General features: G+C 42.8%; 1 protein-coding gene across 1 annotated transcript in view; it reads right to left on the bottom strand.

Annotated features, from left to right (window-relative positions):
• Positions 1-27,170, bottom strand: part of Rhoj (ras homolog family member J) — a 91,271-nt gene that overhangs the window by 11,655 nt on the left and 52,446 nt on the right. Inside the window, exons 2-3 of the mRNA XM_042682534.1 lie at positions 24,143-24,201; positions 1,842-2,006 (exon numbers count right to left, since the gene is read on the bottom strand). Coding sequence (XP_042538468.1) covers positions 1,842-2,006; positions 24,143-24,201 — 224 coding nt within the window. The remainder of the gene's footprint in view (positions 1-1,841; positions 2,007-24,142; positions 24,202-27,170) is intronic.

The raw sequence follows: 27,170 nt of genomic DNA, 5'->3' as shown, positions 1-27,170 counted from the left end.
TGTGCCTCCAGTGGTAGAGGGCTAGCTTTAAGCAAAAACAAAAGCTCAGTGCATCAGGCCCAGAGTTCAAGCCCCAAGACCTGTAAAAATAAAAATAAAGGAGGACGGCTGGGTGCTGGTGGCTCATACCTATAATCCTAGCTACTCAGAAGGCTGAGATCTGAGAATCCTAGTTCAAAAGCCAACCTGGGAAGGAAAGTCCATGAAACCCTCATCTCCAATAAACCAGCAAAAAGCCAGAGTAGAACTGTGGCTCAAGTGGTAGAGCATTAGCTTTGAGCAAGAGGAACAGCAACCAGATCCTAAGTTCAAACCCAGGACTGGCACAAACAAAACCAAACAAGTAGGAGGAGGAGGGAGCAAGAGGAGGGGGGAGGATGAATAAAGAGAGGAAGGAGGGATGTAGTTATAAAATTCAAGGCATATCCAACATTGAGGGAAGGGGTGGGGTTGGGAGGGATGGGGGAGAAGGATAAGGAGGGACACTGATCCAGATGCCCTGTATTCATAAACTACTTTGTTGAATGGCAACTCCTTCATACAACTACTTAAAGATCAAAACAAAACAAAACACCCAAACTTCATTTTTACCAAACAGGGAGAGTTATCACACCAAAACAAAATCATAAAGCCCCTCAGGGTTGCTGGCTTCCGCTGTCTTTGGAATAGTACTTGAAGGTTTTAAGAAAGCAAAGACCATTGAAAACTACAAAAAGCCAGGGCAGGCTTTAATCCATGTATACAATTTGGAAATTCAAATTATGGAACTTTATTAATTTCCAAACACTTGAAAGGTCTTGACCATCCAAGTGTGTTTATCTTGTGTACATGTATTTCAACCTTATTTTCTCCCTAAGATCCAGATGATCAAGGTTTTTTAAAAGAAGAAGGAGAACAAATGGTTTCTCTCTTCCATCTCTTGGTGTGTTATGAAGGAGCTCTGTCATCATATGCCCATCTCGATTACTGGGGTCATTTTGATCTTCACACCAATTTTGTGATTTTAAAACACCTGTAGATTTCAGCTAGAAAAAGTTTTAGAAAATTTGTTCAGCCAATATTCTTACTCTGTTACTCCCGTTTAGGGCCAGAGAAGAGTATTTAAAAAATTATTTTGTCTGTTGCGCCCTGGTGGCACATACCTGTAATTTAGCTACTCAGCTGAGATCTGAGGATTGTGGTTTGAAGCCAGCCCAGGCAGGAGTCTGTGAGATGCTTATCCCAAGTTCACTATCAAAAAAGCCAGAAGTGGAGCTGTGGCTCAAGTGGTAGAGCATTAGCCCAGAGGAAAAAAGCTCAGAGGCAGCACCCAGGCCCTGAATTCAAGCTCCAAGACACACACTATTTTGTTATTTTAAAAAAGTTGAGATTATTATTGTTTTTGTCAGTTTTGGGGCTTGAACTCTGAGCCTGGGCACTGTCCTTCAGTTCTTCAGCCCAAGGCTAATGCTCTACCACTTGATCCACAGAGCTACTTTGGTCTTTTGGTAGTTTATTGGAGATAAGAGTCTCATGGACTTTCCTGCCCAGGCTGGCTTTGAAATGCGATCCTCAGAGGAGTAGCTAGGATTACAGGCATGAGCCACCAGCACCTGGCTTGAGATTATTTTTGAAAGGTCATATCAAAACTTCCTGCTTCATATTATTTAATATGAAGTTATAAATAGTCAATATAAATTTCATTTTCTGCTCCAGACTAAGTCATCATGCATGCCTAAAGAACATCTGTTCTCGGAAGAGATAAGAGCCCGAGCCTCTTCCATAGCTTTGGTAGAAAACGTGGTGTTAGCAACAGGTCTCTCTCGCAGCCCACCCCACCCAGCCATGGTCCCTGTTTTCACCTGGGTCCCAATCAGGATGTAAGGCACATGGGGCATGCAGTCCTTCAGCTCTGGGACCCACTCCTCCTGGACGTTGTGGTAGGAGGCAGGATTGACCACGGAGAAGCAGATCAAAAACACATCGGTGTTGGGGTAGGAGAGTGGCCGCAGCTGGTTGTAGTCCTCCTGTGGGAGGAGCAGACAAGAGTTTGTTCAGCCTGGGGGGCTGAACCACTGTGGTAGATGGTGGTTCAGTTCCTTCCCCTGTGCCGGAGTGTAGTAGGTCTCTCTATTACCAGAAGTAAAGGAGCCATCCCTCGGGAAAGCTCATTCTCGATGATACTGCACATTGCACATATACATCGACATCACACGCCTCCTCCTCTGAAGATGAGCTTAAAAAGATGTGAGCGGCTTTCTTATGCTATAACTTATACACAGTGAAGTTCACCCGTTTATTTTTAAATTGCTTTTCTTTCTTTCTTTGGTGGAACTGGAGTTGAACCTCAAGGCTTTCTAGGCCGGTGCTCTACTATTCGAGCCATATCCCCAGCCCTTTTTGCTTTAGTTATTTTTCAGATAGAATCTTGTAGTTTCCCCTCCTCCCCCTTTGGGCCTGGGTAGACCTGGACTATGATCCTCCTATTTCTATACCTCCCAGATAGCTGAGATGATAGGTGTGAACCACCATGCTTTGCCACCCACTTATTTTTCACGACTAAATTATCTATACTTCGGGCGCACAATATGATGTTTACATAGTCAAATTAGCATATCCATTTCCAGAAGCAGTTATCTTTTAAGTGGGTAACAGCACCTGAAATGTTCTTTCTTAGTGAATTTCCAGTATACAATATAGGTATTATTAAATATAGTCCTCACACTGTGTACATTAGCTCTCTAGAATTATTCCTTGTGTGTAACTGTAGCTTTGTACCTACAAACCATCTTCTCTCCATTTCCTGCTCCTCCGTGCCCCTGATAACCACCATCCTACTCAGTTTCTATATATTTAAAAGGTCCCCCATTCCAAAGTGTGTAATTCAATAAAAGTCACTGCAATCAGAGAGACAAACGGCACATGGTCTCCCTGATCTGTGGCTGTTAAATTCAAAATGCAAGGAGATATGACTAAGTAAACAGGACTCAAGAAACACAGGACCTCTACTTAATTTGCTGTATCATTTCTAGATGACTCCATGTTTGTGACCTCAAATATGGTATATACATGTGCACATCTGAAGGAAGCTAGGAGGAAGGCACAGAATCAGAGGAAAACAGGAAAAAATACAACAGAGAGGCCCATCAACTGCTCTAGACATTGATGAAAATGAACTAAGCAACTCAAGGGCAGCGATGGGAGGGAGGGAATGAGAGGAAAAGAGGGAACAGCTTACACTAAGCAAAAGGAAAGAAATGTACATATCACCCGATGTGGAAGAAATAGTTGTATTGTCAAAGCTCATAGAATTCACAAACATTATAGATCATGATAATGACAATTTGCCTTGTGAAGGTTAAAATGTGTTTGTAACTTTAACTATCACTATCCCACAATACTGTGAAATTTATGTAATCATTTAATCTCAATAAAAAATTATTTAAGGGCTGGGAAGGTAGCTTAGTGGTAGAGTGCTTGCCTTGCATACAGGAGGCCCTGGGTTTGATTCCTCAGTACCACATAAGCAGAAAAAGCCAGAAGTGGTGTGTGGCTCAAGTGGTATAGCACTAGCCTTGAGCTGAAGAGCCGAGGGACAGCATCCAGGCCTAGAGTTCAAGCCCCATGGCCAACAAAAACAAAAACAAAGTCACTGCATTTCTCACATTGTGATTGTCCTATACAAAGCATGCATTTAAATCAGTAGGCCACTGGCCAAAGCAAAGCAATCTTATATAGTTTTGGGAAATTGTTTCCACACTTAATGTGGAATAAGCTAACCACAATACAACACAAAGCATTGTTTGTTTTGAAGAAATATGTGGGGTGAAGATTTAGAGCTAAAAATTTGGGTCTTGTTTCTAAATTTACTTCAACCACACAATGTGGGCAAACAAATACAATGCAGATCTTTTTGTTCCCAAGACCTCTCCAGATCTTTCAGTAGGAAGTCTTGCATGTTTTCATAGAATTTAGGAACCAATAAACTGAAAGTAATGTGTGTACATATGCCCACACCCTGTATATTTACACATCCCATATAACATGCATTCAAAGATGTATATAGAGCGCAGTGTGTACATGCATACACTTCATGTGCACACGTGCAACCAGATGCACACGTGAACCAGACCCACATGCTCACACACAGGTTAGATAGTGTATCGTAAACATAGCTGGCAAATCCACTCATTTGCTGGAGTCCTGACTGCTCTTCCTTGCATTTCAAAAATTATGAAACACTGATGTATTCACTGCAAATGCAGGCATTGCCAAAATGCTGAGATAAGGAGGGAACAGTCAGAAGTAGCCCCTTGACCCACCAAAAAAAAAAAGAGGGAACATTTGTTTCCATTTCCAATGTGTTTTCCAAGATTTTTTCTCTTACAAGGAACCACTGCCTTAATTGCCCTTCCAAACTTCTAAGATTTCTTTATGTATATAATGTTTAATTTAAAGACATTAATATATATATAGTTCATATTGTTGGGCCACTTATTTTAAAAAGCAATGCCATGGGTTTTAGTTCATATTTTTTTCTTTTAAGACTGGAACTCACTCAGCATCTGTTGCTTTTGCTCATTGGCTGTCGCTCTACCACCTGAGTCATGTCTCCAGCCCGTAACTGTATTTTTGATATAGGGTTATGCTGTGTAACCCAGATTGGCCCGGAACTAACTGAATTGTCCTGGCTGGCCTCAAACTCAAGAGGATGTCTCTGCCTCCTGAGAGCTGGTCTTATAGGCATGGGCCATCACCTTGACTACCTTTCTACTGACTCTACTGGTATCTTTATAAAAAGGCACAGACAAACACGCACACATGTGACCGGAAGGAAGTGCCTTGGACTGTTAGGTGTGGTTGTCTCTGCCTGGTGGCCACATTGTATCATTGAGCTCATCAAAGCACCCAGAACAGGGCTCAGTACCTGTAGTTATTATCATTGCTATGATTAAAACAAAGTGAGGCACAAGTTGCTCTTGCCTGTAGTCTGAGATCTGAGATCAAAGTTCAAAGTCAACCTGAGTAGACAAATCTGAGAAACTCTTATCTCCAATTAACCAGCAAAAAACAAGTGGAAGGGTGGGTCAAATGGTGGAGCAGCAAAGAGTTTTGAGTGAAAAAGCTAAATGAGAGCTCAAGGGCGTGAGTTCAAACCCCAGTACTGGAACACACACACAACACACATATACACACACCACCACTACCACCACCAAAACTTAAGCAAAGATTTTAGGTACTTAAGTACAATGCAAGGCAAGATATCAAGAACACAGAAACATGAAAATCAAAGAGCTGAAGCTGGGCGCCAGTGACTCAGGCCTGTAATCCTAGCTACTCAGGAAGCTGAGATCTGAGGATCATGGTTCAAAGCCAGCCCAGGCAGGAAAGTCCATGAGACTCTTCAATAAACCACTCAGAAAACCGGAAGTGGTGCTGTGGCTCAGATAGTAAAGTGCTTGCCTTGAGCTGAAGAGCTGAGGGACAGCGCCCAGGCCCAGAGTTCAAGCCCCACGACCAACAACAACAGCAACAAAAGAGCTGAAGAGCCACATTTCTATGAAAATGAAAAATGGGGAGTTGAATGCAGAGCTGAATAAATGTTAGTTACAGTAGGAAGTGAGGGCTAGAGCTAGTGATGGCATCTTAGCCCAGTTATGCCCATGTCTGTCTGGGTGGGCTGTGAGGGATGGTAGGGGTGGCGGTGTGTGTGTGTGTGTGTGTGTGTGAATAGCTTATCTCTTGGGACTCCCCTTTCTTCTTTAAAAAACAGCTCTGAGCACCACACTTTCTCTTCCCAGCACTGTTTATGTCTCCCCTTTATCTCTAGAGTATTTCCTCAGAGAGTAGCAAGTTGACTTATGAATTATCTTGAGCTGTAATTGGTAACTGTTCCCTACTCTTCCTGCCCTCCGCCCCTTCTTCCCATTGGGACTGTCACCATATCTAGGCCTAGGGCTAGCTCAAGACGATTTTTTTGTCTCATTCTCCACTTGCGCGTTGCACATTGCAAACCTTCCAAGAATGTGACTGACTCATTGGAAGAAATGGGGTCGCCGGTGACCTCCAAATAAACACAGCTTTCTTTCTTTCTTTTTGTTTCACAGAACAGAGCTGGAGAACCTTTATTAATTTCAAGCAAATCAGACAGAGCAAGAAAAATAATCACAAATTAAAAAGATTTCATAATAAAAATTGATAATAGATATACATATGCAAGAAGATGTAAAAGGCTTTAATTCACATGTGTCCCATAAACTACCAAATGTGAGAAAAAAAATGACAGAACTACAAAAAGAACTAGACAGATTCCTTATAATACCTAGAAATTTCAACATCCCAGATAGTAATGGAAAGAACCATCAGGTAGAAAATGAGTGAAGGCATATTTAGACTGAAGAGCACTATCAGTTAACTGAATACTATTAACACTTGCAGAGTATTTTGTAAAACAATAGCAGAGCACAAATCATTGTCAAGCTCAGTGGAACCATTACTGTAGGTCATTTCTGCACTAGAAACCACATTTTAACAAAAAAAGAGAAATCAAATCAGGTATGCTTTCAAATAAAATAAAACTAGATATTAATTATGGGAAATGAAGCAGAAAATCTGCAAGTATTTGAAGACCCAAAGCAGTTTTTTTTCATTTTCCCTTTAAAAATAGTATAGAGGAATTATACAAAGGGATTTCATGGGTATATTTATAACATGAATATAATAGACATTGATCAAAATACAATTATATATTGTTTATTGACATACGTGCACTTGTCATATGCCACACATGCCATAAATGCCATGCATGTCATAAATGACACACACTGTACATGCCTTATGCCACACACATCACACATTATACATGTCATACATGCAATTCATGTCACACACCTTAAATGTCAGGCACGGGACGCATTACATACATGCCACATTAGTCATACGTGCCACACATGCCATACCTGTCATATGCCACATATGTCAGATGTCATAGTGCCTTCTATGTCATGCATGTCATGTTATATCACACATGCCATATATGTTACAATGCCATGCATGCTGTATAGGTTATACATGTCGTATATGTAACACATGTCATATATGGCGGCAGTCATGATGAATTACACATGCAAGAATGCCATCAATCCAGCTATCTTGTTGGGATGACATTTTTAATTCAGAAAGAAAATTCCTAGTACTGATTCATACTGAGAAATTAAACCGCTGGCACCATACTCCATTCACTTACTCTAATGGGAGAGTAAAAAGAGGAATGTAGTCCATGAACTTCTGACAGGCATAGTCAGGAGGTGAGGATGGGGTGGGGAGGAGATATAAGTAGAAAGCTATAAAAACTTGTTCTCATTTAAAATTAATATAACATGCCCTGGAATCTCATAATATTGTGTGTGTGTGTGTGTGTGTGTGTGTGATAATACTGGGGCTTGAACTCAGTACTGTTCTTTAGGCTTTTCACTCAAGGCTGGCACTTGACCATTTGAGCCACACCTCTACTTCCATCTTTTTGCCAGTTAAGAGGAAATAAGTCTCATGGACTCTGCTTGGGTTGGCTTTGAGCTGCAATCCTTAGATCTCAGCCTCCTGACTAGCTAGGATTATTGTGAACCACGGGTGCTCAGCCTGCAGTCTCATCTGTTAACAGCAGATCTGTTCTTTCTTGTGGTTTTTCTGTCATGAGCAGTCCTATCACTAGGTTGGTCTCTGATCAAACCTCTCAGTATAATCTAGGAGTGATTTCCTGACAATGATTAAGCTCCTCAGAGAAAAGAAGCTTATTGGAGGGCTGTTTTGAGCTTGACATTAACTCTTTGAAGATGCCTCTCCATGCTACTTAGTACTTTTATCGTCTCCTAATAACTCACAGGCTAAAATATTCCTTCTTAACAAGGAAACATTGTCTCTTTAAACTGAAGTCACTAGTTCTATATTGGTGAAAATTCATATGCTTCCATTTCAGAAGAAAAATGCTGAGAAAACCGTATTTCAGGGAAGCTACACAGTTCTGAACACAAATTCACCTGTGGCATATTAGCCAAAATACAAAAGTGCAATCCAAAAGTCCTCCCACTTTCTCTTTTTGGCTATCCTTGCCATTAGCAAATGGTTGGCCCAGCCGAAGGACTCCACTCCCCCCATGACACATTAGTGAGCAAGCCACTAACTCATGTCTCTCCTCCTTTGCTGTGTATTTATGGGCCACTGAGAATCCCCTGTGGCTCAGCTTCTCACAGCTCTTCTCTCTCTACCTCTGGCTCTCCCTTGTCTGATTCCCTGCTGATTCTGATGACTGAAATGAACTCACTGCGATCCCATTCACAGCAAGGGAAGCTACCTGAGCCTCTCCCTCAACTCCATGATGTCACTTATCCATCTTTAGCTTTCTCTCCTATTCCCACAGCACTGACCCTGGGAGGTGGTAATGCAGGGGACCCCATTACCACCAGCCTTTCTTTAGCTTCACTGTAAATGGATATATTGATTGCAGAAAGGCAGGGCCAGCATCCATTCAGTATCCCCAGAGAAGGCTTGCCATGAGAAGCTTAGTCTTTTCCATTTTCCACTGAAGGACTCTTTCCCCCTCTTCTCTTGGGATTGGCTTTAAATCTGTGTGTTCTCCATCACTTAAGCTCCCCACTTGGATTCTTTTTTCTTCCTTTGACATCTCATTCTCTTTTCCTTTTCCTTTTCTTCCCTCTATTTTTCTTCTTTCTTCCTCCTTCAATCTTCACAATAGCTTTTTTTTAAACCAGGAAACATGATAAAGCTTATATGAAAACCCTGTGTCCTGGTAGCATGTAGCTGGAAACACATGTATATTTTTAGAAGAGAATGTGCTTAATAGAAAAGGTCATGTGGGGCTGGGAATGTGGCTTAGTGGTAGCGTGCTTGCCCAACATGCATGAAGCTCTGGGTTCCATTCCTCAGAACCACATGAACAAAAAAGGCTGGAAGAGGTGCTGTGGCTCAAGTGGTAGAGTGCTAGCCTTGAGCAAAAGAAGCTCAGGGAGAGCTTGGAAGGTGGCTCAGTGGTAGAGTGCTTGCCCTGCATGCCTGAGGCCCTGGGTTTGATTCCTCAGCACCACATAAGCAAAAAGAAAAAAGCCAGAAGTGGCGCTGTGGCTCAAGTGGTAGAGCACTAGCCTTGAGCTGAAGAGCTGAGGAACAGTGCCCAGGCCCAGAGTTCAGGCCCCATGACCGGACTCTCTCCCCCTCCTCCCCCCCCCAAAAAAAAGGAGCTCCAGGACTGTGTCCGGGTCCTGAGTTCAAGCCCCAGGGCTGGCAAAAGAAAGAAAGAAAAGAAAGGAAGGAAGGACAGAAAAGAAAGAGAGAGAAAGAAAGAAAGAAAGAAAGAAAGAAAGAAAGAAAGAAAGAAAGAAAGAAAGAAAGGAAAGAAAGAAAGGAAGGAAGGAAGGAAAGAAGGAAGGAAAGGAAGGAAGGGCCATGTGAAGGGCGTGCTGAGTGAAATGCACAAGTGATGATTTGTGTTTCAGGCTCCACACATGATACAATGAGTTATAGTACAGATTGTACCTGAGCAGGAGGTTTTTACATACCCTCTCCATATGGTTTTGTCATGAGTTATCCATACACATACGACAATGGAAATCCTCCATATGCTTGTCCACATGGGTATGGCCGGCAGGATAATACATGTGTGGCATGGCCTCCATCATCTATCCCCAGCGTCTGTAATAGCACTTCCTATCAGCTTCCTAGAAGGGCCTTAGTTTCTCAAAAGACCAGTTTCTCAAACTAGTATTCCAAGAGACTTTGCTCACTTGGTACAGTTCATGCATAGGAAGTTCACTTCCTATTCCTGCAAAAAACAAACAAAAAAACAAAAGAACAACCCCCCCGCCAAACCCCACCACTACTGACAGACTAATGGGTGAAAACATAAACAGAACATGTACAGAAGAGAATGACATTCTGCCACAAAAATGAAATCCTCGAATCTGCCTCAGTATGGACGAGCCTAGAGGATAGTATGCTGCGTGAAATCAGCCAGGCACAAACAAACAAATGGGGCATGCTTTCACTGACATCTGGAAGCTGAACAGGTTGATTTTGTAGTATTGAGAGTAGAATGAGGATTACAAGAAGCTGGGAAGGTGAGGGAGGAGGATAGGGAGATGATTGTTAGTGGATACGGGTGGATAAGAGGAATAACTTAGGCGGGAGCTGGTGGCTCACCCCTGTAATCCTAGCTATTCAGGAGCCTGAGATCTGAGGATCATGGTTCAAAGCCAGACCTGGCAGAAAAGTCCATTGAGACTCTTTAATAAACCACTAGAAAACCAGAAGTGATGCTGTGGCTCAAGTGGTAGAGTGCTCGCCTTGCTCTGAAGAGCTGAGGGACAGTGCCTAGGCCCAGAGTTCAAGCCCCACGACCAACCAAAAAGAAAAAAAAAAAGAGAATAACTTGCAGTATTCTAAACACAGTACTACATCTGTGACAACTAATTGCCTATTTCAAAATGGCTAGGAGAGAGGATTGTAAATGTTCCCAATGCCAAGAAATGGTAACTGTTGGGCTGGGCATCGTGGTTCACCCTTGTCACCTCTGATGATTGAGAAGCGCAAATAGGGATCAGGTATATGACACCAGCCAGAACAAAGTTTATAGGACCTTATCTCAAAAACTAGCTGGGCATAGTGGCACATGCCTGTAATCCCAGCTTTTTCTGATGTAGAGAGGAGCATATCAGTCTGAGGGTACTTCAGCTAAAAATATGAAACACTGCCTGAATAAGAATAAGGCAAAAAGAGGTAGGAGCGTGACTCAAGTAGCAGAGTGTTTGCCTAAGCATGAGGCCTTGAAAAAATAACTCCAATATCATAAAAAGATAAATGTTTCAGGTGATAAATAGGTCTGTATTTTAATATTACAATTTATAGATGTGTCAATATATGTCATCAAAAATTTAAAAATGTATTAAACAAGGATATATAAGTATCAAATATTTACTGTAGTTATGACACTACTAGTTACTGCATCATGAGTTATTTTTCTGTCCCTTAAGAAATTATCAACATGTGTAATAGGACAATACTTTGCATTAGTAGTCAGTTATAATTGTATTTTTTTATTTTTTGGAAGTTGACTATTGTGTAATTTGAAGACAGTTACCAACATGCAATACTTTCCATATGTCACAATAACAAAGTAGGAACTCATATAAATTATCTCAACCAGTCTTCTTTTAATTTTAACCAGTATTACAATTCCCCCAAGGGAATCATATTTAACGATGCCACCTTAAAAACATTTTGACCAGGATTTTTTTGCAACATGGTTTTTCAAATACAATTTCTACTTGGATGGGGTAAGGCTGCAAAAGCAGCTGTGATGTCGAAGAGTTACAAAAAAAAGAGTCCTTGCGGAAGAAACAGTTTCTTTTCAACTGATTTATATCTAAGCCATCTTCTGCGTAATACTTAAAAAGTATATTAACATTTATAAAGAATAAAACTACAAAGGCTGTGTGTGTGTGTGTGTGTGTGTGTGTGTGTGTGTGTGTGTGTGTTTTATCTAGTCCCACATTTCTTGCATTTACCTTGACATTTACCTGGACTTTCGAATGGCATTTATACCTAACAATATATTCTTAACATGTATCTTACCATGTTATTCTCAGAAGAAGTTCTTAGTAAATATAGGCCAAGAATAAGGAATAATGATATATTAAGGAAGGTAATATTGGCTCTGACTTTTAGCAAATCTTTGTAGATAGACAGATAGATATAGAGATAGATAGATACATCATTAGCATTTACTGGCTGAGTTCTAATGTATCTCATGAAAATTTCTAGGAATGATTTCAGCACTCTGGGAGAAATAGTATTTTAAGGTGTTGTGAGACACGACTTACTAATGTGGCTTTGCTACATCTCACTTATTCAGAGACTCCAACTTAACAACCTTAAGGTTATACCACAGAGTCCCTGGAGAGTCAAAAGTCACCCAGGTTGTGCTCTGATTTGACAAAAATATATTGTCTCTTATTACTAGATTATGTGTTTCTTAGGAAGTGAACAAGATGCACGTATTTCTTGCCACCTGATGCTTAAGCTTAGTGGAGAATACAGGCAAATAAATGGACAACTGCAACACCATGTGTTCGTATTTTCTAAATGATGACTCACAATGATACCAAGACAATTTGCTTGGAGGGCTCTTCAGGACTCTTCTCCAAGCAGAATGAATCTGCATCTGCATTTGGAAGGCCAAGCCCGGTAAACTAGGAGTGACAGCTCATTTCCCAAAGGAAATGTATTTCAAAAAGGGATGAGAAGTTATGGAGGAGGAGAGGCTTGTGTGGGGTTTCTGTCATGGTGGGCTGAGGGTCAATACTGGTATGGGGTTCCACTTTGAGAGAACAGAAGGCATTATGGGAATCTAAGCAATTAGTTATTACAAGAGCACCACTGCACAAGCATGGAAGGATTCAGGGGTTGAGAGATATAAAATCAGAGAGGTAAACTCTAGGATATACAAGATCATAGACAGCTTGTTAAAGAATAGCCCAACAGCAATGAGAAATGGTTGATGCCAAGAGAAACTCACTGTCACCATTATATGTTGTTTCTGGCTCAGCTGAAGGTTTAGATGCTACTAATACTCATGTACAGAGCTCAGAAGGAAAAAGTTCAGTCCCTGCTTCTTAGTATTTTGCTTTCTGTAGTTTTACATTGTACATCATCAGGATTATGTGGTGAAATTTCATGCATCCCTTCTCCATCCTATTCAAGATACAAACATCCCTTGTCCAATGTGTCCACACCATCTTGCTCATGAGACCACTGATCCTCAATGGTTAATCAACACTGCGCTGGGGGTTCACTGTGCTGCAGTATCCTAAGGCTGCATCATAATGCTTATGTTACTCAACTCAATTCATCTCATGTACATACCATATCACCTCTTCCTTGAAATAATGGTATAGAATATCATAAAATATTTTAAGAGAAAAACCACTTTCACATAACACTACACACATTTCAAATGGACGCACTTCAGCCGGGCGCTGGTGGCTCACGCCTGTAATCCTAGCTACTCAGGAGGCTGAGATCTGAGGATCGCGGTTCAAAGCCAGCCCGGGCAGGAGAGACCGTGAGACTCCTATCTCCAGTAAACCACCAGAAAACCGGAAGTGGCGCTGTAGCTCAAGTGGTAGAGTGTTCGCCTTGAGCTGAAGAGCTGAGGGACAGCGCCCAGGCCCAGAGTTCAAGCCCCACTACCGACAAAAAAAAAAAAAAAAAAAAAAAGAAATGGACACACTTCAAAAATGAAACACACACATCAAAGTCAACATACATGTCAAAATTGACACATGCCATAAATGACACACATGGCAAAATCAACACAAATGCCAAATAAATATATGTCAGAACGGACACACATGCCCAACCCAACACATGTCACAAATGACATCAAAATAAACATGCATGTCAAAATTGGCACACATGGAAAATCTGTCACACAAACCAACACATCAAAATCAACACACATGACAACTGACAGGTCAAAAACTGTGAAAATAGACAAAACCAACATGTCAAAATCAACATACATGTAAGAAGCAAAACATGTCAAAATCACATAGGTCAAAATAACACATGCCAAAATGGACACACATATCAAAATGACATGCCCCAAACGATAAACATCAGGTGGGACATGCATGTCATCAGAATGTGTTATGCATGTGATATGAGGCATACAACACACATGGTATATGTGACACAAATATGGCCAATGACATGCATGTAGGCCACATGCACAGTACATGAAACACATAACATGCATAACACAATACACAACATACAACTGACATGCGACAGCATATATAACACTGGTGCCATGCATGACACACATGACACGAACATGTCACATGAACGGCAAACATGGCATATGACACATATGATGTGCAACACACACGGCATTTGTGACAGATAACATATGCAATGTGTCACACGTGTCACACCCACACATGTCTCAATATGTCACATATGACACGACACATCACAAATGGCATACATGGCATACTGGTATGCATATCACACACGACATATATGTGACATATATGTAATGCATGCAACCTCCACTACATGACATATATGTCATATGTGACACACATAATTTGTGAAATACATGTCATTTGCAACAGACTACATGTGTCCCACACGGAGTGTACATGTCTTATATGTCATGTACCCCACCTGCAACATGTCATGCATGCCATATGCACCATACATATATCATTCATGTTATATACCAAATGCCATGCACATATCATGCACATGTTACATGTTAAACATGTCATATCATGTGCTATATGCTATTTGTCATATATCATCATGCCAACACATGTCATATATGGGTATAACCTGTTTCACATTTGTCCTAAGGCACATATGTATGTCATGCAAGATTTATGTGACATCTACATGGCACATGACCCATGTCCCTCAGCTCTTCAGCTCAAGGCTAGCGCTCTACCACTTGAGCAACAGCGCCACTTCCGGCTTTTTTTTCTTTTTGCTTATATGGTGCTGAGGAATCAAACCCAGGGCCTCTGGCATGTAAGGCAAGCGCTCTACCACTGAGCCACCTTCCCAGCCCCTCAAATATTTTTGACCTAAAGTCAGTCATATCATTTGCAGAACCCATGGGTATAGCAGGCTCACTATACAGAGAGAATTTTTACAGATCTATCGATATTTAACTTTTTAATGCATCTCTTAGCTATTATGTGCAAATTTTGGGACTCCCAATTTATGCATATCTTTTGTTCACTATCTAGAATATAAAGAGAAATAGGCAAGTGGATTTTCTTTTGGACTGATTCAGAAATTGTCCTTTCCTATGTAAGAATGTACTGTGTGAATGTTAACAACATTTTGAAAAGAACATTACTTCCGGTTTCTACCCCTCCATCTTCTCTATTCTGAGAAAGCATCTTTCCAGGGTTGGCACAGCCACTTCTGTGGCACTTCTGAACAGAGGGGACCCATTGACCCAGACGTGGCAGCAGAGACATAGAGAAATGTCCACGTGGGCCTCAATGTTCACCACAAAGGCTGATGCTATGATTTTGGGTTGAGCTGGGACAGCCAAATCTGAGTGGTCATGTGTTCCATAATTTTCATCTTTTTAGGTGAGGATAAAATGCAGATCTTCCAAAGCATGAGTCCCAGAGAGACAGAGCGGCACCCTCCCCCACCCCCAATACTCTAAGAGCAATGATATCAATTGCTAGCCTTTATCCCTGCAACAGAATCAATGTACATTTAATGAAATGGCAAAGACAAATGCAAATTCTTGCTGTCTTCTTTCCCACTGGATACTTTATTCATTTTCATGTATTGTCTTCCCCAGCTACAGCAAAGTGCCTTTATTTTTCATTTCCTCATAATTCCTTATGCTTGGTGCTCTGAAAACACTGATCTCTTTGTGTCGACTCTCTTTCACCTTCCCATTCCTGACTGATTATCCCATTAGGAACTCAAATCAGACACTGCCATTTCTATGCCAGGATCCCCTCTGGGCACTTCTAGAGCACCTGGGCTTCTTTCCACCACAGAATTGACCACACTGTATTATAATTTTCTGCTTACTTAATAAGAATACTCCTCCTAGATGAGCACATGTAGGGCAGAACTAGTGTATTTCATGTTGTAATCCTTCTACCTAGTAGACTGGTTCATTAGTGATGTTTAATAAACATCTGGTAAAACAAAACAGACCATTAAATAATCAAATGCACTGAACTTTGACCCACATTCACCAAGATACAGCTGTGACCAAATCTAGGTATACTCATTTAGTTACTTATTACCATACATCAAAAGGTACTGGATATAGTGCATCTGTCAATGACCTGATCAAATTAAAGCCAGTTCCTGGGGTGTCCATCCAGAACACAGAAATCTCCAGACACATATCTTGTTCAAGCCCTCCAAGGCCATCGACAAATGTATTCTCATTATATACAACTTCACTTCAAATCAAAGCTTAGTTGGATGGTATTAAGTCCTGCATATATTCAGTTTACTTCTTTTTTTTTTTTAAATCGGTTGTGGGGCTTGAACTCTGGGCTTGGGTGCTGTCCCTGCACGCTTCAGCTCAAGGCGAACACTCTACCGCTTGAGCCACAGCATCACTTCCGGTTTTCTAGTGGTTTTTATTGGAGACAAGAGTCTCATGGACTTTCCTGTCTGGGCTGGCTTTGAACTGCGATCCTCAGATCTCAGCCTCCTGAGTAGCTAGGATTACAGCCATGAGCCACCAGCGCCTGGCTCAGTTTACTTCTTATAAACTTCAATTTCATCCTTTTGTCGCTATGTGTGAGAAAAGACATCTGATGCATGTGTTCAAGGGTTTTCACAAAGGTCAACTAGCATTCAAATTTGTGCTGGTGAAATTCACTCCTCTTTCAAAAACTTAATGAGAAAGGACAGCGTTGTGAAATGGGGGAGCAAGAACAATATTGCTTAAATAAATTGGCATTTGCACTTTGATTACCCTGAAGTTTCTGCCATACTTGTTCTAGTTCCCCACCCATGATTTCTGTAACTCAGAATTTTAAGTGACAGATCAAGCATCTTTCAAATTTTCTTTTCCAGGAATCAGCATAGACTCAGGAGTTACCCAGGTATGGAAGAAATTGTGGTTACCCACAAATGTTTATTAGTTATCTGGCATCTGCTTAACCTACCACAAGATGGCAGCAGACACTATATATTTAAAACCTCAAAGCCCCAAACCAAGAGTCAAGAGAAACATCAGAATTAGATAAGGCAGGACAAATAACTGGTACTCTGCAAGTCTCATACCAGTTTGATTCTGTACCCGTCAGCTATTGGATAGATAGGGCTTTCATGATAGAAAAGTTAGGGAGACCAGGGGTTGCTGGACTGCTGGAGGGAAGGGGAGAGGAGGGCTCTGTTGCTCAGTGAGTCTGCATTGGGCTTCACAGTGTTCTGTATTTCGGAGTTTTTTCCCCTGTGGGAAATCGGAGTCCTGCTGCATAAGTCTACTGGCCAACAGGATTGTTTATTGAATGTGTAACAGAGTTAAGGATGCTAAATGTACTACCTTAGGTGAATAAGAAATGGCCATTGAGTTGGAAAAAGAAAATGCAAAATCCTGAAACCATGTGAATGGAGAGAGGTGAAGTTTCCTTTGGCCCTACGCCTCATCTCCTTTTCTTGGAGCTGGCAATGGGGCTTGAACTCAGGGCCTCACACTCTCATTTGACTTTCCTATTCAAGGCAGGAGCTCTACTTCCATTTTTTTGCTCTTTTATTGGAGATAATTGTCTCATGGCCTTTTGGTGCCTGGGCTGGATTTGTACCCTAAGTCTCAGATCTCAGCCTCCTGTATAGATAGGATTACGGGCGTGAGCCACTAGGGACTGGCTCTCTTGCCTTCTGTTAGTTAATCTGGTAATTCAGGCTGAATTGGCAAAGTATGTGCTCCTTGAAGAGATAGTGTCTTCACTTACAAGAGCCCCTTGTTGGGCCTTCCAGGTTCACGGAGGGCATGGGGTGATGGTGCTGGGGTGAGGTGGAGAAGGGCAATGGGGTGAGGGGAGATCTTTCAGTGCTTCTCGGACTTTCTGTGCATGTGAATCACTTGGGGACCTTGTAAAATCACAGCTTCTTATACAGCAGCAAGATCGGAGGACACAGCCGGAGAATTACATTTCTAACAAGCTTCCGTGTGCCCTGCAGGTACGGCTGACCAACCCCACAGTAGTGGAGAGCCTCGTGGAGCACAGCTCCTTCCTCCCACCCCCAGCATCAGTCCCATGTTCATATTACTCCCTCAGTCAAGCTTGCTTTGCGAAATCTTAGTCCCCTGTATATACAGTCAGGAGGCAAAGAGACAAATTCTCTGTGTTCAAATCCCCACCCTGCCAGGTACTACAGTGAGGTTTTAGGTAAGTTCTTTCTGCCTCTCTTTCCTTTTCTGTAAAATAGATATGATAAAATGCTGGCCTTGGGGTTGTTAGGAAGAGAAAAAAAATGTGTTGGTATTTGTGGACTATTGGGAATGAGGTCTTGAACCTAAGTAAGCTTAGCTTTGCTTTGTGTGTGTGTGTGTGTGTGAGAGAGAGAGAGAGAGAGAGAGAGAGAGAGACAGAGAGACAGAGAGACAGAGAGACAGAGAGACAGAGACAGAGAGAGACAGAGAGACAGAGAGAATGAGTGTCCTGGGGGAGGGGGGGCTGGGTGCTGTCCCTGAGCTTCTTTTGTTCCAGGCTAGTGCTCTACCACTTAAGTCACAGCTCCACTTTTGGCTTTTATTGAATAGTTTATTGGAGATAAGATTCTCGTGGACTTCCTGTCCAGACTGGCTTCGAACTGTAATCCTCACATCCCAGTCTCTTGAGTAGCTAGGATCATAGGTGTGAGCCTCTGGGTCTAGCTCTAGAAAACTCTTAAATGATTGTGTGGAAGACCACACCCTCCATCCCCTGTCAACCACAGCTGCAAGGCAGGGTGCTGGTACCTATTAGATACTAAGCCTGACTGAAGTTAACTTTGCTGAACTGAGGAGTAATGAGACCCAAACGTTTCCCATGGGACCAGTGGGTCTGTGTCCTTTTAGCTCCATTTTGCATGCTCTGGGGAGAAGTAACATTAAAACCTAAAGGATTTTGACCAGTAACTTGTCACGTGGGCAGACTTTTCCCTACTCCTCCAATCTGCATTGCTCCAAGAGTGAAAAAGTTTGACTCGCTTTTATGAAGGCAAAGCATCTGTTCTGAGCTTTTCCACAAACTCTCTGTGGGGCACGGATGCCAGCTTTTACCCTAAGATGGTCCCATGGACTCAGCCAATCGCGAAGCAGGCCTGGCCTGCATGCAGGCCACCCCGGAACTGAGGGGTTTACCTTGCTGGAATAAACCTGGTACCAGGTTGGCTCCTGACAGCAGAAGCAGCTCTGGCTCTTTTGCCAGTGTGTTTTTATGTCTTGGGGTTGGGCCTGAAAGGTTGCAGGCCCCAGCAGGCTTTTCTCGGCTCACCTGCCTGGGTGAGGTGAGAGTCCAGCCACTGGGAGAAGGAGGTAGCACTCCTCAGTGTCATGGCTGCTGCAGTCTAGGATGCTGGCAGTGAGTGGCAGGACCTGGCTCCAAGCTGTGAGCTGTTCCCTGTTCCTCAGGTCCAGGGTTTGCTACACACCCTCCCCCTCCATATCCTGATTGCTTGGTCTCTCTCGCCACTCTCTGACCACGTTGGCTGGCCTAGAGAACATCATGAAGCAGTCAGCCTGGGGACTCTGCAGCTGAGCCAAAGATCTGAGCTTTAGAAATCCTTCCAGCAACACAGGAAAAGGGGCTTACGCTGTAAGCCAGTCGTTGGCGGGACCTAAATAGATTTGGCCAGAGGCCGCACCTTGCGGCAGGTCTGGTGTGATGGGAGGGGAAAACCCTTTCCTTCGCCTAATGGGATGGTTGGAATTTTCCCCAATAGATGATCCTGACTTCTGAAGACTTTATCGTCAGTGCACTCCACTCCATGTTAGTTTGTTTCAGGGGTTTAGGGAGCGAGGTGATGTTGAATAGCAGCTGTCATGGGCTGGCAGGGCACGGGTGTGATTTCCTTAGAAACTGTTGTTAGCAAATGCCCGGCTGAATTGTGTGAGTACAGGAGAGAGTGGAGCCCAGGCTTTGCTGAAGCCATGTCTGAGGCAGGCTGAGACCTCAAATGGACGTATCCAGGCCAAAGAGTTTCAATTTAGGGTTGCCTTTGAGGATAGAAATGAGTTCCTATCAGGCCACCTTGCAGGGCGCATTTGCTTTTTGAGGTTGTTTTGGTTAACTTTGACCCACTGAAAGATGAGAGTACTGCTCTTTGGTTTATGCCTATAAGAAAATTTAATTTTCAAGTAAGATGGAATTCTCTAGACAAACTCAGAGATTTTCCCTTCCTTCTTTTCCTTCTTTCCTTTCCTTTCCTTCCTTCCTTCCTTCCTTCCTTCCTTCCTTCCTTCCTTCCTTCCTTCCTTCCTTCCTTCCTTCCTTCCTTGCTTTCTTCTTCCCTCCCTCCCTTTTTCCCTCCCTCCCTTTTTCCCTCCCTCCCTTTCTCTTTTTCCCCTCTCTCCCTCTCCCTTGTGGTTCCAGGTTCATCCATTGGTTTGGAGATCTCCTTTTCTTCATTGCGCATTGGCCAACTGAGTAATGTTGAATCATAGATATTTCTTAGCTATGCGATCTCAGCAGCATTACATGGGATACAATTAAGGAAGGGTGGCTTGTCCAAGTTGAGCTGAGAATGGAACTTTGGGGACAAGGCTTCTCAATGAGATTTGTTGCAAAGACTTCTGCATTATAGCCCTACAGGCATTAATTTGGGCAAAGGTTCTCTTCCACTGACTTCTAACTTTGGGAACAATGCCTCACTCACTAAAGGCTTCACCTGGGAGAATCATCATCATCACCACCACCAGCATCACCACCATCATCTTCCTCCTCCACCTCTTCCTCTTCCTCCTCTTCATTCTCCTTCTTCCTTCTTTCTTCTTATCCTCCTTTTCCTCCTTGTGCCAGTCCTGAGGCTTGAACTCAGGGCCTGGGCATTGTCTCTAAAAGCTATTCTGTTCAAGGCTAGCACTCTCCAGATTTTTGCAGGTTAATTGGAGATAAGAGTCTCATGAACTTTTCTGCCTAAGCTGGCTTTGAACCACGATTCTCAGATCTCAGCCTCCTGACTAGCTAGGATTACAAGTGTGAGCCACCATGCCTGGACCAGGGGAATCTTCTTAAAGTAATTTCCCAATTCTGCCAGCTAGACCCAGGGCCCTGATGCCTGCATTTCTAATATGTGTCCCGGTGATGTCCACGTTGTGGCTCAGGGAGTCACAGTTTGAATGCGGATCTTCTAAAACAATGCTTCCTAAGTCTGCTGACCAGTCACAGTGCCAGGAATCCCATTAGAAATGCAGACTCTAGATGGGCGCTAGTGGCTCACACCTGTACTTCTAGCTACTCAGGAGTCTGAGATCTGAGGATCACAGTTCAAATCCAGCCCAGGCAGGAAAGTCCACGAGACTCTTATCTCCAATAAACCACCAGAAAACCAGAAGTGCCTCTGTGGCTCAAGTGGGGGAGCACTTTCCTTGAGCTGAAGAGCTGAGGGACAGCACCCAGGCCTGGAGTTCAAGCCCCACTACTGACAAAAAAAAAGAAAAAAGAAATCAGACTCTTGCTGCTCACTCTGGACTGGGAGAATCAGAAATTCTGGAGGAAAGGGCCCAGGGCTGAGTTTATAACAAGCCCTGCAAATGATTCTGATGCATGCTCAAGTTGGAGACCCGCTGTTCTAAAGAATGAATCGCAGCTTATTCTTCTGTGCAGCATATTCCAATATTTAAAATTTTTACTACTGAAAGGTCTCCTTTGGATCTTACCTCAAATATTTTTGCCCAATTCCTCTATGGTTTTATTTGTTTATTAAGTACTGGAGTTTGAACTCAGGGTCTTGTGTTTGCTAAGCAGGTGCTCTACTAATGAGCCATGCCTCCAGTCTTTTGTTGTGTTGGTAATTTCTGAGACCGTTTTGCTTCTTGCAAAGGTGGTGCTTGGACCTTGACTACCTATTTTAGGGTTCTTGAAGCACCTAGGATGAGTTGCGTGCTAGCATGCCTAGCTTCTTTCTGCCTGGACTGGCCCGATCTCACACAGCTAGATGACGTTTTCTTGACATCTTTTCTTTTTGAGGGCGGGAGAGTCATACTGGAGACTATGTAATTAGAACCATGTCCCCAAACCTTTTCTTACTTTTTCTTTTTCTTTCTCCCCCCCCCCCCCCCCAGTTTGGTTTTTAGGTAGAACTCAGGCTACAGTCTTCCTACTTCTGCCTCTTGGATAATGGGATTTCAGGCATACAGCGCCATGCCTGGCCTGGAAGTTATTTTTTCAGGTTCTCAACATGGAATCTGAGGCCTAGAGGGAACATAGGACATATTCGGATTCCTTTTCCCCATGCTTTCTACTTCCATGAACCTGACTACCTCTAAGCTTTCAATATAATTGGCAGAAGGCACTAAAGTGAAAGTTAAGTTGAAGACACACCTAGAATACACTTGTTATTTTATCACTTCAGTGTCAGAAGCTTGAACTATCCTGCTTGCTTTGATTTGGAATTTAAAGAAAAATGTACGGTGCCTTATAGCTTTAGCTCCTAGACTAGTATTATTTTTAAAAATATCAAAAAGGACAAAGAAATAGAAAAGAATAATTATACTCTAGAAGAGCTTTGAAAATTAAAAAAAAATGAACTTAAGTAGAGGCCTTGGGAAGTTGCTTGTGGGCCAATTAATACCCAGAAACCAGCAACTGCCACAGGTTACCAGGGAGGAGGGGAGCTGAGCGGACACTGGGGTCTTAGCTTTGGAGAAGGCAAGGGAACCAGAGAGAGGTTTCAGAGCCGTGAAATAATCCTCTCTGTACTGAACTTTGCAAACTGGGTTAGACTCTGACCTCTGAGTATGAGCGAGGAAGGTGTGAGTGCTCTGTCATGCTGTGAGGTCCTGCTGAGTGGAGATAACCCAATGGGTGTGGCTACGTTGAGTGGGCAGTTCCAGCCCCCAAAGCAGTGTCCCCCCCATTACTGAGTACCTTTAGGTAGAGGATATAAAATATGAGCTGCATGAGAGCAAATAGCCTGGTTTTCTCATTGGTGGACTGGGGAGCATTCTTTCCCAGTTATGTGTTTTGCAATTGAAGTGAGAAGTCACTTCTACTCCTTAATTCCTGACAGCGGCTGGTCAAAACAGTCATCTGACCATGGTGAGAAACTGGATGCTCCCAGAAGCCTTGAGTCTGGAGCTAGATTTAACAGTCTCCTGGCCCTGACTAAACAACGCCAGCTTTTGGTGCCTTACTTACAGATACTCTTGAAGAGAACCCATTGATTTGTTTTCTAGTGGCCAGCTTTTAAATCAAGCCAAACAACCTATCTCTAGATACTTGTGAAAATAAAATTAAAGGCCTAGATGAGTACATAATTATTGACAATGACCAGGAAAATCATGGTGGCTAACACTAAGGTCAAATGCTTCCTCCTAAGGACTTAGATGTCTCCATTGGATAGATTGCTGATTTTGACCTAAAGAAATGATCCAAGACATAGGGTAAGAAACTGTCTAAAAGATGGGGCCACAGCCATCAAATTGCTTCTCCATTTCCTCTCCTCCAACACATGAAGCTGTGATGTTAGAAGTTCTCCAGAGCCAATGTATGGAATGCTGGGAAAGACAAGGTGGTGGTTGCTTCACCTGAGCAGAGAATGTATTAGCTTAGTAAATGTTGACAATTCAAGTTGATGGCCTTAGGTGATTTAAAAAAATCCTAGAGAATTTAGGTCAGTTCAGACTTTGACCTTCCTTTTTGCAAAGTATTTAGAGTCCTGCATTTTCTTTATTCCAATAATGAATACAGTTTCTCTCCTATCTCCTCCCCTTTTCACAGTTCATTAGGCAAATCAAAGAGAGGGTGGGCAAAGAAAATAACATAAAAGCATTAAACTTAAAATTTATAAAATGGACCCATTAATATTGGGTTGGACTTGGTTTGGGTAGAAGGAAATTGAAACTCTGTAAAAAATGTTATTTGAGTATCCAGGGCAGGAGCATAAGCCTGTCATCTAACTACTTAAGAGGCAAAGATCAGAGAATTGAGGTTCAAAGCCAGCCCTGTTAGACTCTTATCTCTAATTATCCAGCAAAATGCTTGAAGTGAAGCTATGGCTCAAGTGGTAGAGAGCTAACTAGCCTTGAGCATAAAAGCTCAGAGACAGTGCCCAGACCCTGAGGTCAAGCCCCAGGACTGGTACAACAAAAGGGGGCAGCGTAAAATAGTTTCATTATTGAGGTTATCAAAGAATAACTTACTATTTGTCAGTAAGGCAGGTAATATAATGATTCCATCTTTTCTAGTTATACTTACTTTTTTTTTTCTTAAAAGGGTTAAGATGTGCTTTTGGTTCTCACTCAGGTGGATAAGAAGTTGGACCCAAATAATCAAGACGAGTAACATCTGTGCTGTCATTCCCACACCCCTAGCCACCGGGGTCATTCTTTCTTGTTCACCCCCTTCTCCAACCCTCAATGAATCAACAAACGAAAACATACCTGTCCGGCAGTGTCATAGAGCCCCAACAAGTGTTGCTTGCCTCCCACTGTCACCGTAACTAGGAGAGAAGGGGAGAGGAAAGTCTATAAACACGAGCTTCCATCAGGAGGTCTCGCCGTTTCCCAAGCCAGCATGTTTCTGGGCCTCAGGGAAAGCATATGCCTCCCCAGTGTAGATGCTAACCCGAGCAGACAGCACAATCGCCAAATGAAAGGCAACCAGGAGCTGTAGCGATAGCAGATGGCCAGAGCCAAGTCTAAATTTCTCAACCAACATGAATCTTCTCAGTGTTCCTGGGGCACCGGAAAGCTGTTCATCGATCCTTGTTGGGCTCTAGAATAGCAAACTCCTGAAGGAGAAAGGGTGCGGACTCCTTTCTGGTGAGGTCTTTGTTTTGGGTTTAGCACCTTTCAGAACACAAAGATGAAGTGGCGCTGTGGCTCAAGGCTCAAGCCTTGAGCTGAAGAGCTCAGGGACAGCGCCCAGACCCAGCGTTTAAGCCCCACAATCGACAAAACCAAACAAACAAAACAGAATACAAAGCTGTGTAAGCAACTTGCCTGTTGAAATCTCTCTGGTATTATCTGGCTTTGAGAGATGAATAAAAGCCAGAAAACAAAGAAAATTAGCCCACCTGCATATTTTATAGTCTCTCAAGCAAAGAAAAAAAAAAATGAAAGGATGGAAAAAAATGAAAAGAAAAAAGCTTAGTCTTTAGTCTAAAAATGTCTTCTCATTAAATAGATAAGCTTGATTGAAAACAGCAGAGTTGTTTTAGTTCAACCGAATCCTCATTATTTTGAGGCTTTGGTTGTGGGAACTGTACAGATTTGGCCTCACATAGCTGAAGGGCGTAGAGAGAGTGAGAAGTCTCCGGTTTGCTGTGCCCAGTAGGCTCACTGCTGTGTCTAGCCTTGTGCTCACAAGTGAGAAGGGGTAATGGGATCATCCCAACCCACTCCACATATGTCTAGAAATGAAATACAATCTCAACTTGCAAGTGCCCCGAGAGGGAGCAGACTGAATACAGGAGCAATAGAATTCTCGGCGTGAAAGAAAGAGCAAATTTAAATGCGCAGAAATCATCGAATTTCTGTTTGGAAACAGGAAATAAAACATGAAGGAAAGAGTGAGGAATTCAGTTTTTTAAAAATTGCAAATGTGACGTAAAGATTCCTTCTATGAGGAATTATAATCTCTCTAATCTCTGCCCACCATTCTCTAGTCAGCTGTGGGAGGCTTGATTGGGTGCTGATGTTCACCTGGGTTTCTTCCCAGGTTCCTGGGTTACATGTCTGAAAACATGTCTTCATGTCGATGTTGGGAAAGCACTCGTTTAAAAGTACTACCTGCCCCTAATACTGAAGAGGATTTTTGGGATCTATTCACTCCAGATGTGTTCAGATGTTGATAATATGACTGCAGTTATCCACATGTGTGAAATGTGTGTTGCTGGTGGTGAACCCAGCTGCCGTGAACCCTGGTGACAAAGCTGGCAGAGGAAGGGCATGTAGACATGGTACCTGCATGCATAAGTTAGGGTAGCAATGAGAATGAAGGTGTGAATGGGTGATCCTGAAATTTGTCCTGTTTTCTATCTATTTTCTGTACACTGGGTAGAAGATATTAGCCTGGTCAGATGTCTTGAAATTGGCCTAAATGTTTTCTTTAATGACCAATCAGCTACTTAGTCATGGATCAGGAATGAAGGGAAGAAATCCAGCCATTACAACATGGAATTTCCTGTCTCCAGCGAGCCCAATATATGTAGGTCAGGGCCAGCTGTTCCCGGAATCCCCTTAGACTCTTCTAAAAACATGCAGGCCCAGGGTCATGTATGGATCAGCTAGAAGCAAAGTCATCCTCATGGTGAGACCGTGAAAATATGCCTAAGCAACAGCTCTGAGCTTTGTCACCAAGAGCCCTGATCTGCCTGCTAGGGCTGGTGTATTTTCTCAGGAAGAGTCATTCCTTCCAGCCTCCTTTTCCTTTCCCTTTCCCCTTTCCTCTCGGCAGCTCCGGCTCCAGGGAAATTTTTACCAGGCCTGAAGCTAGTGTGAGCAAGAAAGGCCTGGGCCAAGAGTCCAGGCATGGACCGTCTCCCCTCACTTCCTTCCCTTCTTCAAGTGTCTGCTCAGTTCCTGCATTGAGCAGGAACAGGAAAGAGCAGACACTGGACCTGCTCAGAACTGAAAGAGCAGATGCAGTTTCTCCTCTGTCAGGGAGCATGGAGGCAAGTGCTTTACGGGTAAAGCACAGTCACAGTGCAGTGTAGCACGCCCTAGTCCAAGACAGCTGGTGGCATGGCTAAGCGTGCAGGCATCTGTGTTCCCAACAGTGCTGGAGCTTGGTCAAAGACAGCTCAGTACTATGCAGGGTACCCTGGGAGAGATAATGCTGAAGAGTGTGTATGCAGGGCAGAACTCATTAACTCAGGCTTTATTTGGAAGGTTTTGTTAAGCTGTGAAAATTCAGAATTATTCCTTTTCCTTAAATCAAAGAAAAAAAATCACACTAATTTCCATGGATGAAGGGAATACGGCAGAAGGGAGGAGGATGGCATCTTTGGTGTGGGAGCCATGTTGGATTTTTAGCTTGGCTGTGTCTACTCTGCCTATGTGTGCAGGGCCAGGCTTCTTGAAGGGATACGAAAGGAAACGTGGAGGGCTTCTGACTTTATTCTCTCTTCCCTGCCATTTCATTCTTCCATCCTATTGGAAGGAATTAAATGAATCACCGTATGCTTCCATCAGAAAGAATAACACCGCCCCATTTGTAAGGAAATGGAAGGACTTGGAAAAAAATCATATTAAGTGAAGTAAGGCAGACCCAAAGAAACATAGGTGCCATGGTCTCCCTTATTTGTAATAACTAGTATATATCTAGGATAATCTTAGCAGATGAGCAGAATAGCTCAATAGCTATGTACATATGCCCATATAAATGAGTCCTTGAGCTTTTCTGCTCAAGGCTAGAGCTCTACCACTTGAACAACAGCTCCACTCTAGTTTTCAGTGGTGAACTGAC

This window comes from Dipodomys spectabilis, unplaced genomic scaffold (assembly GCF_019054845.1).
Source record: "Dipodomys spectabilis isolate Male_0828 unplaced genomic scaffold, ASM1905484v1 ptg000073l, whole genome shotgun sequence".
Lineage (NCBI taxonomy): Eukaryota > Metazoa > Chordata > Mammalia > Rodentia > Heteromyidae > Dipodomys > Dipodomys spectabilis.
Note: the sequence above shows the minus strand (reverse complement) of the source record. Positions and strands in the feature narration are given on the sequence as shown.